General features: G+C 51.9%; 1 protein-coding gene across 2 annotated transcripts in view; it reads right to left on the bottom strand.

Annotated features, from left to right (window-relative positions):
- Positions 1–17729, bottom strand: part of NEURL1B (neuralized E3 ubiquitin protein ligase 1B) — a 38299-nt gene that overhangs the window by 12424 nt on the left and 8146 nt on the right. For both annotated transcript variants that reach the window (XM_064480096.1, XM_064480097.1), the window contains exon 2: positions 5723–6268. In XM_064480096.1, coding sequence (XP_064336166.1) covers positions 5723–6268 — 546 coding nt within the window. The remainder of the gene's footprint in view (positions 1–5722; positions 6269–17729) is intronic.

Here is a 17729-nt window from a genome sequence, read left to right as displayed (position 1 = left end):
TGCATTAGAGGCTGTTTCCCCATAACTTGAGGGAAGGAATACTATTTCAGTTTGGTCCTTTCAAAAAGTAAATAATGTGTGCCTTAGTCTGTTTCTGTCTATAGTACTGTATTTATGCACATAGGAGGTCAAGTTCTAGAAAGATATAACAAAATGTTAACGGTTATTCTCAGGCAGGTGAGGTTATGAGGGACTTTTCTTGAGATTTTTGTGTATTTTCCAGCTTTTCCACAGTAAACATGTACACTACAAAGTTTTATCACCAAAACCCCCAATGTTTTTAAAAATCAAGTTTCCAATGAATATTTAACTGTGTGAGAAAATCCCTATGATAAAACATTTAAGTGAACAACAGAGGATACAAAACTGAACATATGACTTGATTCTAACTGTGTGGGAAATGCATGCATGGGACGCATAGGAAAGATACAGGAAGCAGATACATAAATATTTGGGGGTGGTTATCTCTGGGTGGAAATTTGCTTCTTTATAGTTTTTGGATTTTCTCTTTTTTCTCTAATGAACATGTATTGATTCTGTAATCAGAAAAAAAAAAGCATGAATAGAAGTAGTCTAAAAACAAGCAGTTTTTGTAAAAAGGCATTTTAGACAAGTGGATGTTTCTGGGAGCCTCTTGGTGAAATGCATTTTCCCAGGGCTCCCTGCCCTACCCACAGTCCTCCTGCAAGGCCAAGCCTAAAGGCGTTGGCTGTGGCTCGCCCGGGGCCTGTGTTCTTGCCAACACCCTCTGCTTCTGTGCCTCACCCCCAAAGCTCCTCCTTCTTGCCCCTAACACCCCTAACAGCTCCACATAAGGGCCTGTCCAGGGGGTAGGGTAGAGCACATGCTTAGCATGCATGAGGTCCTGGGTTCAATCCCCAGTATCTCCATTAAAAAAAATTGTTCTTTTTTTTTTTTAAGAAAAAAAAAGAGCCCATCCTTCAGTACAGCATCCTGATTAACAGCATGGCCTGGAGATGGGTGCACTTAGGCTCAAGTCTTGGCTTCAGCCCTTCCTGGCTACCTGACTTTAGGTAGCTCACTTCACCTCTTGGAGTATCAAGCGTCCTCAGTTTAACATGGAATTATGATGATAACTCTTCCCCACTCCCATGTTGTAACGGAGATTAAATTAGGTGCTTCTATAAAGAGTGTAGCACAGAGCACGGCACAAAGTAAGAGCTCAGAACATGTTAATTACTATTTCTTCTAGACTTATTAACAAAATGTATAGTGCACACACCATGTGCCAAGCACCATGCTGGGCACTAGACGAAGAGAACAGGCAGGCGTTCTGTGTCCATGGAGCTCCCATTCCAGTGGGAGAGACAGGTTTTAATGAAGCCTCTGGCAGAAAACTTAAGTTTCCTTACAAACTGTGGTGAGTGCCACCCAGGGTGACCATCTCGCATGGCTCTGAAAAATGGGCACATTCCAGTTGGGGAGCTCTGAGACTCTCAGAGCCGAGGGGAGTTACTCCAAGTCACACAGCCAGGAAGTGACAGACTGGGATTCTCTGAGTGTGTCCAAGGGGGACCTGGTCAGAAGTGGGGCCTGAGAGTGGGTCAGAACAGCCCTCTCTGATCACGGAGCTAAGGAACGAGGGCCGAGGGGATGGATGGTGGCTGGGAGGTGGAGCGTAAGCATTACCAGCAGAAGGAACAGCATGTGTGAAGCCTCTGGGCGGTGAAAGCTTGGTGTGTTTTCCAGGCTGGTGTTACACAGTATGTGACAGCACTTAACCTGGTACCTGGCACACAGTAGCCCATCAGAAAAGGCTGGGTCTCCTTTAATATGAGGAGCTTTGTCCCCATCAGGCATTGTCTCTGAGTGGGACAGGCCCAAGATAGCATGGTGCTGGCCTCGGCCTGACACTTCAGAATTCACCTCTCAAAGAGCCTCTAGAGAATCAGCCAGCTACAGGCAGAAATCCAGCTATATCAAGAGGCCACCAAGGAAGCTTATCAAAACCTCCTGGCTTCTAACCTGTGACTTGTCTCCAAACCCACTCTCCTTATCCGGTGAAAGTATACACGGCCATTTACTTGAGCACCTACCAGATGCAACTCCACGCAGTCATTATCCTCATCAATCCTCACCCCAGTCCCATGCGGCTCCGTAAAATGGGCACATTTCACAGTGGGAGAACACTGAGACTTTGAGAGGTGGAGTGAGTTATTCAAGGTCACACAGCTAGGGGTCACAGAAATAAGACTGCATCTCAGGCTATGCAACTCCAAGGCCAGGGTCCTCACCACTAGCAATACTGCCTCCAAAATGCAACTGCCCAGCATGGGGACCCTGCCTCAGGCCAAGTGGAGTTGTGATCCCCAGGGACCTAATATCCCTGAGAAGAAGGGTCCAACGGGCACCCCCTCCCTCCACGACCATCCACTAAGCACTATCACACAGCAGGGGCCCCAGGCCAGGTGCAGGGAGGCTGGCGTGGCTGAGACAGGCTCCCTGACCTCCCACTCCCCCTGGGCCACCTCCAGGGCCTGCCTCTGGCCTGGCATGGATCTCAGTTGTCTCCTTCTCTTCCTTAGCTCTCTCAGGTCAAATATGTCTGGGCCTGGAAGTAAAGCAGAATTTATGCCCCAGGAGAAACCATCTTTGTGTGTAGATGAAAATGAAGGCTGGAAGAACTGGAGACAGAGAGGACCATCCGTCAGTCACTTCACTGTCTCTGAAGGACTGCTTCAGGACATGTGCCAGAGGCAGAAGTGACAGGCATGTGGACAGAATGGACACAGGGTGAGGAATACAGGAGTCCAGCATGACTCCTGAGGTTTTGGACTGATTCACCGAGTGGGTGGTGCCACTCATTGACAGCGGGGACCGCTGTCTGAACTGTTCTGTGTGGAATGCCTCTCGATCACCAGGAGGAGATGTGAGCAGGCAGAGGGAAGCTTTCCTGATTATAAACCATTGTTGATAACTTGGCGGGGGGAGGGGAATATCCCCCATCATCCCTTTACCCAGACGTAACCAATGTCAATCTGCTCTTCCCTGGGGAGGAAGCATTTATTAAGCCTTGATCACATGCCAGAAACTTCTCTATTATCTCATATAACCTTCAGGAAGGAAAATAACTTCATTGCTCTTTCTGATTGTAAAAGCAATATAAGCTCTTTACATATATATTAAAAAGATAACTCATAGAGGTATAAAGGAGGAGGTAAAATTCACCCACGATTCCATCGCCCAGAGATGGCAGTCCTTCTAATCTCATTTCCCCTTCTGCATGGATTTGGGAACATCTCCTGGGGCACCTGGGCCGGGCGCTCCTGGTCAACCACTGCAACCCCGCTCGCAGATAAGGAAACTGAGGCTCACGTCTGCCACATTACACTGACATCCCGGGGGCCCTGCCCTTGCCTCCAAGGGGTGCGGCTGCAGGAGGGGCTCAACAAAGGCTTGTCAAATGAACAAATGAATGGGGGCAAGAGTCTGGGATTCCTCCCAGGTTTGTTCAGTCTGCTTACATCATCAGAGGCTGCTTCCAATTTGTATTTTTTAAAAATCTGAATTCACTTGCAGTGATTATGCAGTGGCTGTGATTTCCTGACGGTTACCCTGAAACACGGGCTGTCTGAGGGAGCAGGTGAATGAGGCATGATTGTTTCCCTGCTCTGCAGGAATAAAGAGCTCCAAAAAAGAGTGACAGGTGATCTAGAGGAGGTTTTAGAAACCACATTTCCTGGAGGTGAAATACCAAAGCCTTCCACGGAGAAGAGTGGGGGGATGTGGTTAAAATGCCCCAGTCTGGCCCTGACTTGGAGGGTGGGTAGCTATTCATAATGGTCTGCTAAAGCCTGGATTTCAGACCTGTGCTTTGGCCCAGGTGCAAATGGGCAGAGATTCTCATTTCTGTTATTTCTTGAGCACATTCTATGTGCCAGGCACTGTGCTGCATCCCTTTCCTACACCATCCCCTGTCCCCCTGCCCGCAGTCCCGTGAGGTGGGTGCTATCATGAATTCATTTTACAGATGAAGAAACAGGCACAGATAGTTTCAGACAACTCGCCAAGGCCACACAGCTGGCAAGTGGAGAGCCAGGTATGGAGCAGAGGTCCATGTGACTCCCAACCCCCTGCTCTCAACTGTTTAGAAGTCTGCTGCCTTCCTTCTTCTGGGGTGGGGGTTGGGAGGACACAGCCAGGAGGCATGCATCTTCCCTTCCTGCCCAGTGGTGGTGTGGGGGGCGGGGCAAGGAGCCCGGGGCCAGAGTTTCCCCTCAATATGCAGCGCTGAGACCAGCCCAAACATTCAGATATACAAACTTGTACATCCATATCATGGAATACTCCTCACCAATAAAAAAGGGACAAATTTCTGACACACACCGCCACAACACGTGAATCTCAGAGATCCTGTGCTGAGATTAAGAAGCTGAACACAAAGGCAGACACTGTATGGTTCCATTTATATGAATTCAAGAATAGGCATACCACTCTATGGTGAGAAATCAGAACAGTGGCTGCCCTGGGGAGTGGGAAGAGGGGGCTGCCTCAGAAGGGGCAGACTGGAATTTCTTGGGTACAGATGGATGCATAAATCTGTCAAAACTCAAATTTCAGATCTGTGCATCCGCTGCAGGTAAATGACCCGTGGGGCTGTGACCCCTGAGAAACCCACTCTCCTTTTACTGCCCCCAGAAGTGGAGGCTGGGTTGGCTCAGGTGCAACCTGTGAGTTCAAGAGCTAAGGTCACAAACAGAAAGCAGGTCCGTGGTTCCCAGGGGCTGAGGGGAGGGAAGGATGGGTAGTGACAGCTTAATGGGTGTGGACTTCCCTTCCGGGTGATGAAAATGTTTTGGAACTAGATAGCAGTGATGGTTGCCCACTGAATGCCACCGAGCTGTATACTTTAAGAGTCTCATGCTCCACTGACTGAGCTGGCTGGGTGCGCCCGAACTGTAAACTTTAAAATGTACTTTTATGTTACATGAATTTTACCTTAATTTTTAAAAAGTTAAAAAAAAGAAAGAAAGAAGGTCTTAAGATAAGGGCAGCAGACTTCTGCCCCCATGAGTTCTCACCACCAGGATTTCAGCATTAGTGGCTGCTTCCTCTGTTAGAGCCAGGGCCACTCATCTGCCTGCCTTCCCAAAGGACCTTGAGCCCCTTAACTGTGGGCCTGGATACATCTGATTGCTCTCTGCCTGGGCAGTGTGCATTCTCGAGGATTAGGGCATATATCTCATTGCTGAGTGAGTGAGTAAGTGGGTTGTGAGTGAATGAATGAGCAAATAAAGACATGTGTGAATGAGTGACTATATGAATGAGTGAAAGAATGAATGAGCGAGCAAATGAATAAATACACGTATGGATGAGTGAATGAGTGAGTGAGTGAGCAAATAAACAAGGCAGTGAAGGGATGAGTGAGTGAATGAGCACCTGAGTGAAGGAGTAAGTGAACGCACCTGGGCCAGACTATGGACTCTGGCCCCAACCCGTGTGTTCCAATCCTGGCTTTGCAATGCAAGTCATTTAACCTCTCCGTGCCTCAGCTTTCTCATTGGTAAAACGGGGGTGTCGGTGGTAGCGAGAAATAAATGAGTTAAAACGTGTCAATTGCTTAGAAGACTACCTGGCAAAGCGAGCCCTCCGTGTTTGTGAATATTAAAGAAATACACATCCATGCGCATGGGGACCCACCGCCCGGCCCAGGGGGCGACGCCCTGGCCCTCTTCCCGGGGGGTTGGGGGGGACGACCTACCGAGCAGCTGCACCTCGTCGGTGATGCCGTAGACGTCGATGAGCGCCCAGAGCGGGCCGCCCACGGCCACGCCGCAGTGGAAGAGCACCGGCTCGCCGTCGTTGACGCTGTAGAAGACGCGGCCGTGGCGGTCCGCCCAGTAGGCCAGCACCGTGTCGCGCAGCGCCAGGTTCTCGGGCAGCGCCTTGGCCCAGTAGCCTGGCCGCGTGACGAGGTCGGGGCAGGCGTACTTGGGGATGTCCTGGGCGCTCATGAGCGACGGGTCGTGCGCCGTGAAGCCAAAGCGCAGCGCGCCGCTCCAGCCCGGGCGTACGGCCACCAGGCGCAGCCGCACCTGCTCGTACAGCCGGATGGGCCGCTGTGTGAACGTGACCCCGTTGCAGAAGCTGTTGCGCCGCGTGGCCCGGCGTGAGTGGCCGTCCAGCCGCACGTTCTTGCCCTTGGCCTGCGTGTGGAAGCGCGGCGCTTCGCCCAGCACTGGGCGCCGCTCTGGGCCGGGGCCGCAGCAAGGCCGGGTGGCCAGGAGGCGCGCGGGCGGGCTCGAGTCTGCGGAAGGACAGAGACGGGCAGGAGGGTTAGGCCCGCTCTCAAATCCCATCTTAACTAGGCCGGGAATTGAGAACTCCCGTCTGCCCAAGGCTGCCACAGCAAGGTCGTATCCACTTCGCAGATGAGCAAAGTGTAAGGCTTAGGGGGATGTGTGTGTGTGTGTGTGTGTCCAGTGAAGCACTGCTCACGACTGTTTCACTCACAGAGGGGCCAACACCAATGAGCTTGTCACAGCAGCCAGGCTGGGGTCGTCTGACTTCTCCCTCCCTGTCAAATCCCTCCATATCTAGATGCCTCCCCCAAGGGCTGCTTCTGGGCTGCAAAGTGCCCCTAAAGGCAACAGGGGCCTTGGATTCTTCGGGAGTACTGGGGGTCTTTGCTTTTCTCTGTGTAACTTTTATTAAAGAGTAAGGTCACTTGAGTGCACTCTTGGGATCCCCCGTGCAGCCTGGAATTGCAGCTCTCTGACACTTCCTGGCAGTGTGATAAGCAGTAGACCACGTCACTTTTCTAGCCTGCTTCCTTGCCTGTAACTTGGGGGCATTGCTTAACTCACACAGCTGCTAAAAGATCATGTGGATGAAGTCCCTAGAATACTGCCCAGCACAAAGCATGTGCTTAACAGGCAACTAATAACACGATCATAATACTGAGGTTCCAAAGGAAACCCAAGCCGGGATTCTGCCTTGCCCTCCCCTTTACTCACAGCAAATGGAGGCATTCTTTATAAGCAAGGTTGGCTTTTCTAGAACATACACATTTCATAATTCATTTCTATGGGAATTCTGCCCCAGAGGACCTGGAGAATCTTGGGGCAGTCTCCTTTCAAAGGATCTGGCTGCAGGCCACAAACCGAGGCGGCTACCCAGGCGGCTACCCAGGCGGCCTGGATCTGGAGGTGGGGGCTTCATCCTTCCCACCTTCCCTCCTCCATCCCAGGGGCAGTTCCTGGGAGGCTCTGGCACCCAGGGAGGGGGCAGGGTGGGTAATTACTGCACAAGTCTCTGCTGCTTGCTCACAACAGCTGCTGAGTACAGTTTTCACAGCAAATGCGCACACACCACAGGCAGCCCCGGCGCACAGTGGTACGTAGAGAGGCCACTGCAGGACCACTCTTCCTACACCAGCCACGGGGTTCACTGTGCTCCGGGCACATCGTGGGGTTCAGTTAATACTGAGGCTAATGGGGAGTGAGGACAGGAGGAAACGAAGAAGGAGATGCAATGACGAGGCAGGCACACCTTGACTCCCCTCCCCAGGTCCTGGAGGAAGGAAGCCCCAGTCCCTGAGGTAGGGAGTCCTGCGGGGAAGCTGTGAGATGTCTCTCCAAACAGAAGCCACTGACCCATAAGGACAGAATACAAGGAATAAAGCCAAGAGTAAATAAGAAGAAAGAAAGTTAAGGGACTTTAGTCATTTATCTGTTCAACAACCATTTAGTGAGCACCAAATATGTGCCAGGTGTCATTCTGGGCCTGAGAAATACAGCAGTCACCAAGGCAGATAAGCTTCCCACTTGGATGGAGCTGACATTCCAGTGGGCAAAGTCAGGTAATAAATAAAACATACTCTGCCTGGTGGGACACATGCAGCCAAGGGAGGGAGCAGAAAGGAGAGTTATGTTAGGATTTTCAGGGAGGGCCTCTCTGATGAGTGACTTTTGAGAGACTTGAAGGAGGTGAGGGAGTGAGCTGTGAGGGTATCTGGGGGAAGAGCATTCCAGGCTGGGGTAACTGCAAGTGCAAAGGCCCTGAGGTGAGAATCTGCTGGTGGGGCTGGAATGGTGGGAGTTGAGTCAGGAGTGGAAGGAAATGAGAGCAGAGGTGGAGCAGTGGGGGGTGGGGTTTGGGAGGAGATCCTACGGTTGTGGTTTGTTTTTTCTTTAACCATTTTACTCTGAGTGAGATGGGACATGATTGGAGGTTTAGAACAAAGAAGTAGGAATGCTCAGGTCACTGTTTGGAGAGGGGACTGTTGGGCGAGGCGGGTAGGCAAGGAATCCGGGGGCTAGGACAGGACTGCTGGATTGTTACAGCAGAGATGATGGTGGCTCAGATCGGGAGTGGGGTGGGTATGAGTAAAGGCGATGAGATGGGGCCAGGTTCTGGATATGTTTTGAAGGTAGATTTGGAGGTTTTAGCTTCTAATGAGAGAAGTAAGAAGCATTCAACACACAGTTGGCCCTCTGTGTTTTGGGGTCTGTGTCAGCGGATTCAACCAACCATGGATATTCGGAGAAAAAAAGACTCTAGAAAGTTCCAAAAATCAAAACTTGAATTTGCGGTGACCCAGCAACTACTTACATAGCATTTACATTGTATTAGGCATTATAGGTAATCTAGAGATGATTTAAAGTATAAGGGAAGATGTATGTAGATTATATGCAGGTACTACAGCATTGTATACAAAGGACTTGAACATCCATGGGATGTTCCGTCCACTCTTGGGATTCCCCCGTGTAGCCTGGAATCGCAGCTCTGGCGCTTCCTGGCAGCGGGATAACCAGCAGACCACGTCACTTTTCTAGCCTGCTTCCTTGCCTGTAACTTGGGGACACTGCTTAACTCACACAGCTGCTAAGAGATCATGTCCTGCCCTTGTGGAGATCTGAGTCTCTCCAAGGAGGAGAAGACACACTGATGGGTGGACAGTCACAGCAGGGGCCAACAGTAACAACAGAGACCACATTAGGCATCAGTACCAGGAGGGCTATTAGGCCAGGAGGAGACCCCAGACTCAGCCGGGGACTGAGGGGCAGGGGGTGATGCCCACAGGGCGAGATCTTCAGGGAGCAGAGGGAGTATTCCAGGCTGATGCCGAGGGAACACCTCACAGGGACCAGACGGCAAGGCCCTGAATGCCAGCCCGAGAGGCTCAGAGCGCACAGTGTAGGGGAGAGGGAGCCACACGGGGGCTTCCTGCAGAGCAGGCCCCTGAGACAGAGAGGAGGGTGGGCACAGAGCCAGGCTGAGGGCCATCCCTGGAACCACTGGGAAAAAAGCAAGGGCCCGCCGGAGAGCAATACCAGCAAGACAGAAATCAAACCAGTGGGGGAGATACCACTCAGGAGAGGCCGAGGACTGCGGAGCCTGCATCCTCCACGCATGCTGCACCACGGCCTTGTACCAGCCACCCGACTCGGGGCTGCAGCCTCCTCCCGTGTCCACCCGGCCGGATCCTCTCCAAGGTCCCCACAGCTGGCAACTCTCCGGGAAACATTAAATATGACCACAGATCAAAAGCCCTTCTGAGCACCGAAGACCACAAGCCATCCTTATTTGATTATTTTTATCTCCCCTCCCATCCCTGTTGTTTGTCCAACCTTATCTCTCAATCAGACTTTCCTGACAAGATTGGCTTGGGAAATCCTAAGCAGATGCTCCTTCAGAGTGGCCTGGCGACGTCACTGAGGGCTGGGGCGGGGAGAAATACTGCTTTGTTACTATAAGGGGAAGTTTCCTGCAAAACCAGCTATATGTTAGGGTAAAATGCAGCCAAGTAAGCAGCAAAATTTACATATTTGTTTAATCTTGATTATAGAATCCAGCTTCCTTTAGAAATGAGGGATAAACACTATTTTTTTCCCCCTCTGAGGACAGAGTCCTGATGTGAGATAAAGAAAACAAGAGTGAAAAAGTTTCTAAGGGGACGTGTTAGTTACACAAATTGAAAATGCTTAAAATAAAAGACCAACAAGAAGCCCTGTGCAAACTGTACACCAGTGTCTGCTTTTAGCTCAGCTCAGGGAAAGCGGCTTCTGCACGGAACAGAAAAATATGGCCACGGCCTCGGAGAACATCTGAGTTCAGAGATGTCAACGGAAAACCTGAACTTTGTCATTTAAATTGCTGCAATAAACACTGGAGCCACATTACAGGAGTTTGTGAAGTAGGAGAAACATTCTCATATCCCCAACATTCACACCTTAACTAACATCACATTTTTTTTATTGCTCCTGCCTGGCTCTTACCCTCGGAAGAACCACTGGCTATGCCCTCACTACTTGCCTTGTGCTGAATCAGCCCTCTTCTTTCTTTCTTTCTTTCTTTCTTTCTTTCTTTCTTTCTTTCTTTCTTTCTTTCTTTCTTTCTTTCTTTCTTTCTTTCTTTCTTTCTTTCCTTCCTTTCCTTCCTTTCTTTCTTTCTTTCTTTCTTTCTTTCTTTCTTTCTTTCTTTCTTTCTTTCCTCCTTTCTTTCATGGAAGTACAGTTGGTTTACAACATGTCAATTTTTGGTGTACAGCATGATGTTTCTGTCATACGTATACATACATATATTCCTTTTCATATTCTTTTTCATTATAGGTTACTACAAGCTACTGAATATAGTTCCCTGTGATGTTCGGTAGGACCTTGTTGTTTATCTATGTTATATATAGTAGTTTGTATCTGCAAATACCGAAACACCATCCTGGATGTCTTCAATACATGATTATGGTTAATTCACAAAGCAAATCTTTGCCTACAGGATTACTGTCTCCATTTTCCAGAAAAAAGACACATCCTGCAGCTACAAGGAGCAGTGCTGAGATGTAAACCCAGCTCTGTCTGACCCCAAACCTGAGCTCTTTCCTCCTGGCCCACCTTTTTTCCCTAAGTAGCACAGGAGTGCTAAGCATTAAGTAGTGCTGATTACCTTTTCTGACTTCGTTGCAATCAGAGCACACATTGTTTGGCTTCCTGCCATTTCTTTTCTAACATCACATAAAAAACATTTTTCCCATGGCTTATGTTTGTGACTGCAGAATGTTCCACTGAGGGCCAAAATGTCCCCTGCTGTTCCCCTCCTGGTGATCACTTCAGCTGCTCCCCCAAATGGCTGAGTCCATGGGCACAGAGGTTCCCCGCTGCTGGCACCAGGGCTAGATTCAAAAGGACACTCTGTCACTGGTGAGAAAACCTTCTGCCGGGAAGAGGCCCCCACACCCCTCTCTCCCATGCAAGGCTGGGTCCCCGCTGGCCTTGTGGGGGTGCTGCCTCTGGCCAGTGAGCCCCCTCCTCTCTGGCCAGGAACTGGGTCCGGGAACTCTAAGAACAAGGCAGGCAAGGGGCGGGAGTTTCTGTGCAGTGGGAGTGAGGGGAGATCTCTGTGGTCCCTTCTTGTGCAGAGGAGGGAGGAGACATCCTGGCCCACCCCTCGTGGTTAACCAAAGTCTGCTCCTGCCCCACCAAGACCAGAGGGGAGGGTCTTTCTAGCGCTTAGTGAAGGAAGCAATGCCCCAACTCGAAAACTTAAGGGTAGAGATTCTGGGGAGTGGGTGATGAGTGGCTATGTAGTTAGGAAGCGGGGGCTCTGCTATGGCTAGACAAATGCTGCCACCTCCAGCCTTGGGCTAGTCCTTTGGGAAGGCAGGGACACATAAGAGATGCTCCAGGGGCTGCTCGGTGGTTTACTTGTATCCGTGCTTCCGAATCCCCTCACGGGCTCTGGGTTCGAGTCCGTGCCTTGCTGCCCATTTGTCTGTGGGCCTTTGGGCAAGTCACCACCTGCAAACGGTGCGTGATCTCAGACTCCGCCTTAGGCTGCTGGGAGGGGCGATGAGACCACAGTGGGATCTGAGCACACATCCCGGCACCCGGTGGACACTCACTGAACCTTTATTCCCTCCGCTACGGGGAACATCAGGTCCGACCTCGGGGTAAGCCCCCCTCACCTCCATTTCGCCCATGTTTTTATTTCCTAAATCTCAGTTTGAGAGGCAGTTAAAAAGAGGACAGGCTTGGAGTCAGACAGATGGGGGTTTCAATTCTGGTTTTGTTGTTCCGTAGCTGTGTGATCTGTGGTAGACGCTTAACTTCTCTGGGCCCCCCAGCCAGACCCAGAAAACTGTTAAGAATCATCTCCAACCTGCACAACTGCTGTGAGGACGAACGAGCCCAGAGTAGGCACCTAGTAGGTGTTCACTTAAGACTTGGTCCCTCCCTTCAGTTGCCTTATTTAGTTCCTTTGATGAGAAAAGTTTTATTCCTGGGTCAGAGACGGTTTCTTAGGGGTCTGGGGAATACATCCTGAACCATTTCTCCCATGGAGGGCTGGCGACCTTGGCCAGGAAAAGCCTCTCGAAACCCTGGGGTCGCTTTCCCTGGGTGTCCAAGGACAGAGACCTATTTTTAAGCCATGCCGGCAGCATCCCAAATGTGCACTGTGCCACCCCCTGAATGATGCCTGCTCATCGCCCCAACCCAGCTTTTCCTTTGATCTAAAAAGAGCCCAAGGAAATGGCATTTACCGCCAGGAGGATGGCAGGAAGCAACAGCTCGGCTTCTCTGGCCGCCGGGAGTTTGGCTTCCAGCGTGCTGGCATTCAGCAGATGGCATTCTGGCTGAAATTTCCAGCAGATTCCGCTCCACCGGGAAAGAGAATTGCCAAGCGGGAGGACAGTCTCTTCTGCCCCCTCCTCTCATAAGAGGATTTAACTAGCCTTTTACCGGGCCCCTGTTACATGCCAGCACGGGCTTTTGTGTATTGAGTTTACAGCCTTAAACAACCCTGCAGGGTTGGTTTACCGCCTTCATTTTTCAGATGAGGAAACCAAGGCAGCAAAGCTGGGCAGTGGCAGGACAGGGCCAGGCTCAAGCCCTTCCTCCCACACCTGACGCCCCCTCTCTCTCCAAGGCAGCCACCTGTGGCCTTTGGGGTAGGGCTCGTGGGCCTTGTTAAGTGGGACGAACGCTATACCAGCCTCCCTCCCCACCACACGCCACTCACACGCTCTGATGTACAACTTAGGGGGCTTCCCAAACCCACACAGCATCCAGCCTGGGGCTGGGGACCTCCAGCGAGAAGTCTCTGATTCAAGCGACAGCAGGAGGAAGCAACATGGGGTGTGTGTGTGTGTGTGTGTACATGTGTGTACGCACACACATGTGCTTTTGAGAGGAAAAGGAAGGCTGATATTTGGCAAGGCTTCCTGCCACCCAAAGCGGGGCAAGGATACTGGTCTCCTTTGGTAACAGAGAGCACCTTTTCTATTGGTGGGTTTGAAAGTGGGCTAGAAAATAAATAACCACCCCTCCCTCACCGCTGCCAAACAGGGCAGTGGCACGGGCCCAGGAGGCAGACACCAGCCTGATGGGACTTTGTGCTCTGTTTCAGAGGCCTGGTTGGCCAGCACCCGGGATGGAAAGGGCCAGCCCACACTGGAAACCACCACCCTGCTCCTGCCCACTTCTATTCTTTGCAAACAGAACCCGGTCACCACAGTGCAGTTGGGAAGGCCCCACACGCCTGTCAACAGCTGCGAGGAGGCCCGGGAGGGAGGCCGGAGGTCACGCGACACTGCTCGTTGGGAGAAAAGCCCGCTCTTTCCAGGCCTAAGTGGCAGCCCTCTTGGCTCAAGTTGGCTTGGATGCGCTGAGTTCCCGGGAGGTGAGGTCATCCCGACGCCCCCCTAAGTGTGTTCAGCAGCGTGGGGATTCCCAAGCTGGCTCCGGCCCCCTGCTGGGCCCCTCGGCCACCTCGGCCACCTCTTCTTGATAAAAGGACCCAGGACACTCCAACTTCAGAGGCACCGGCTCCCAGGGTTAGGGCCCCACTGCTGCAGAGGGAGGGGGGAAACGTGCCCTCATTCTTTCTCGAGTGCATCACTTCCTCCTCCATCTGGCATTTACGGAGCGTCCGCTCTATGCCAGGGCTGCACTGGCCGCAGGGCCACTTGCACTGATGAGTCACACACAGTCCCCGTCCCCTAGAGCTGAGAGACCAGCAGGGGGATGGACACGGACACCATGACTGCACAGGGCGGACAGCATGGAGGGCGGGGCCACGGGGATGCTTCTCAGAGGGCCCACTCTGCAGCCTGAGAGAGAGGTGGCTGGGAAGATGACAAAGGACAGGGAACTGTGTTTTCAGGTAGAGGGAGCGGCACAGGCAGTTGGAGGTGAGAACAAGCTGAGGGCACTTGCGAAACTGCAGGGAATAGAGTGTAGAAGGGAGAGGGAAGGGTAGAGAGGGAGTCAGGGGCTGTATCATAAGGATCTTAAAGGCTGAGCAGAGGAGGTGAAGGTCCTCAAGAAGGCTCTGGGGGCCACTGAAGTGTTTGGAGCAGAGAAGGAACCCCTGACGATCCATCTCTCCAAAGACTGAGATTCAAGTCCTGGGTCTTCCCATTGAAACCATCCGTTTCTCTCTTCCCTGCCTGTCAAAATGACCCAGCACAGCAGGAGTGGGAAAACCAGTCCAGGTTTCAAACATTGCTTCCAACGGCTGGCACAGTCCTGCCCCTCAGCACCTGCTTCTCCTCCAGGCAGCTTCTGGCAGCTGCCTGCTGATAAGCCAGCTGATCTGCCAGCTTTCTCCTTCTCTCTGCCCTGAGAGCAGCCACTCCCCTAGCCTAGGTGGTGCCCAGAAGCCTGGCTGTTCACTAACTTCCGCCCCAGGGGGGCATCTGCAGGGCCCCTGTCCCAACTTTTTGGAAAAAAATAGATCCACTGATCCTGCTTTTCAGGGTCAAAAGCAGTGCTGGGTTCACTCATTGAACATCACTGTTCTCACTCCTGGAGCAGAGGAAATGTTCTTCCCACGCCCCACGCTGGGCAGTGTTGGGGCCCCCGAGGCATGGGAGCCCAGCTCTGTGGCACTCCCAGTGTGTGCCAGGGGCTCACTCAGCCCATCCTCTCATGGCCACACCCTGCTAGGTGGCTGCCACAGGAGGAAACTGAGGCCCAGAGAGGCAGAGGCCCCGGCCTGAGGCTGCCCGGCCTGTGAGGGCAGTGCCTGTATCCCAGCCTGATCCTGTCTGACCATGAAGGTTGCTCCCTTCCTGTTTTACACCTCATTCCTCCTCAAGGTCTCCTGCTTACCCCCTGCCCTGCAAGAGAAAAAAAACTAGACTATGTACAAGATGCTTAAGCCACCCTCTGGGAAAGAGGTGGAGTGAGGCCCGGGCGTGGTCTCGGGGCGGGGCAGGGGTGGGAGTGCATGTCATCAAATAGCCTGTTTTGAGCAACTCAAAAGCCGGGTTTGGTGGAACTTGGGACAAACAATAAGCAGCATCTAAAAAAGGGAAGTGGTGACAAATTACAGCAGGAGGATAGAGCCCCAGAGCCTAACATTACTACGTTCTGAGAAGGGAGGTGGGGGTGGGGCATGATCAGAGAGGCAGACCTCCCAGGGGCCATGCAGAGCCTGCGACTGGCCCTCTACTCAACCAGACTGCCTGGGATCCTCCTGACAGCGCTGAAGCTACCAGACCCACTGCAGGTGAGGACAGGAGGCTCAGAGAGGTTGGGAGAGCTGCCCAAGGCCACACAGCCAGGAAGTGATGGAGTTGGCACTTGAACCCATACCAGCCTGGCTCCCAAGGCTAGGAAAAAGATGCTTATGGGTGCTTTGGGCAACGTGTAGAAGTTCTCCCTACGGGGAAAGAACAGAGCACAATGCTTGGCACACAGTAGGTCCTCAGTTAAGCTCAGTTCTTTCCCTGTCATGTTTGGCTCCGAGGCTCACAGAGAAGTGACCCTGAAGGATGCCCCTTCCGCTCAGCTTCCTTCTCCAAAGATCCACCTTTCTCCTTCCTCTCCCCTTCATCTGTCAGGTGGCCTTCCTTCAAATGCCGAGGGCTCCTGAGAGCTGGTGAGTGTGGACTGAGGACTCCTGCACGGGCTTCAGCCCCCTGACCCGAGGTGAAGGATAAATGTTGGAATGCAAACTCTGGAGCCCAGATAAGAATCTCCATTCCATATGTCCTAAGCTCCAATGATCTGAGAGTTGTTGGCCCACTGGGGCCTCGCTACAGCCCTATGAGCCCATTTCACAGATGAGGACATCAAGCCCAGGTGAGGCGGGCCGGGCCCAAGGCCACAGTGCAGGTAAACAGCTGGGTCCGGATTCCACTCAGGTCTGAATCCAAAGCCCATGCATGATTTTGCCCATTATGTGGCATTGCTTCTCTAGCCAACCAGTGGGGACTTTAGGAATCCATCGTAGGGACTTGAGAAGTGCGACACAGCAGGACTGTTTGGTCCTATTGCTCCTCTCCCCTTCATCAGTTTCAGGAGCATGGATTCCTTGCCTTCAAGGAATCCAAAGTCATCTCTGGCAAAGAGTGAGGTATGCCCACTCATGCAGTCCCTGTCTAATGCTGTTTCAGACTTCTCATAGTCTCCTCCTTATCCGAATCACAACTTCATGAGGGAGGTACCATCATTATCCTCATACTGATGATGGGAAATGAAGGTTCAGAGAAGGGAAGGGACTCTCCCAGGGTCACACAGCTTAGAGATAGAAGAACTGAGATTTGAAAACGAGACTGCTTCCAAAACCACTGCTCTTCCCACTGCCTCTCTTGGGATTCCAGCCAAAGACCCCATCTGTAATCTCTGTGTGACCCTCTGCATGGCTCTGGGTCTCAGTGTCCTGATCTGCCACGTGGAAGGTGAGACATGGTGATTCCAAGCACTCTCTGGTCCTGGGAACAGAGTCCTTGAGGACCCGTCTGTAAGAATGAAGGTCAGCCCCATCCCCGGAGACAGGGAAATTCCGCTCTCCCATCGCCTGCCCTTGAATCACCCAGCATCTTACGGGGGAAGGGAAGCTCTTCTGATGGGTGAAGATGCACTCCTGCAGAGTGGAAAGTTACCAAGCAGACCTGGCTTTGGAGACCCAGGGCATGCAGGTGCCCACCCATCTCATAAATCCATCATCCTTGGGGAAAAGGAAAGAAAACACATGCCTGAGGGATGTAATTATGACATAAACAATGTATAATGTTGAGGATGTAAACAAAACACATTTGTTAACGGCTGTGGGCATTCTGCTCTCTGCCAGCACTGCCCTGGACACCCCCACCCCACCCCTATCCCCATATGGTTTACTCATTAACAAACCTTTCCCCCTCAGCCCAGAGGTGAGGCAAGAGGCCAGCTCTGAACTGCCCTGAGTCCTGGTAATAAGAAGAATGAAGTGGAAGGGAGGAGAGTGGGCTGAGGCTGACATACAAGAATGGCTATTCCGAATTCCACTCAGAAACACCTGCTGCTGAGTCTGAAAAAGTGCTGAGGGTGGGAGGTCACAGGGTAGGGAAGAGACCTGGGTGGGGACAGGTGGCTTTGTCTTTCTGTGCCTCAGTTTCCTGATCTGTAAAATGGGGCTACACCTCCCAACATGCAGAACAGGCAGGGGGATTATACAAGAGAAAGCTTATGAGGGCCCTCCAGACACTTCCTATAAGACCCCAGGGTAAAAATGCACCTTAATGGACAATTCATCTTGGATCCATCTGATACTCTGGTTGCCTCTACAATGTTCATGTCAAGTCTCAACTGGGCTAAACACCAGTGCCACTCCAGCAAAGGGCACTTCCTCCCGCTCTGCCCTCATTCTACGCCCAGATAGCTTCCACAGTTAGAAAGTTCTTCCTTTGACTTAGCTAACTCTCATGTGACGTCCATGCATGTCTGGTCATGTCTGTGTTTGGTTCCACAGTGCTCTACCTGCCCCAGCTCATGGATCTGCAGGCA

Source organism: Camelus dromedarius, chromosome 27 (genome assembly GCF_036321535.1).
Source record: "Camelus dromedarius isolate mCamDro1 chromosome 27, mCamDro1.pat, whole genome shotgun sequence".
NCBI classification, from domain to species: Eukaryota; Metazoa; Chordata; class Mammalia; order Artiodactyla; family Camelidae; genus Camelus; species Camelus dromedarius.
The sequence above is the reverse complement of the archived record's forward strand: the minus strand, read 5'-3'. Positions and strand labels throughout refer to the sequence as shown.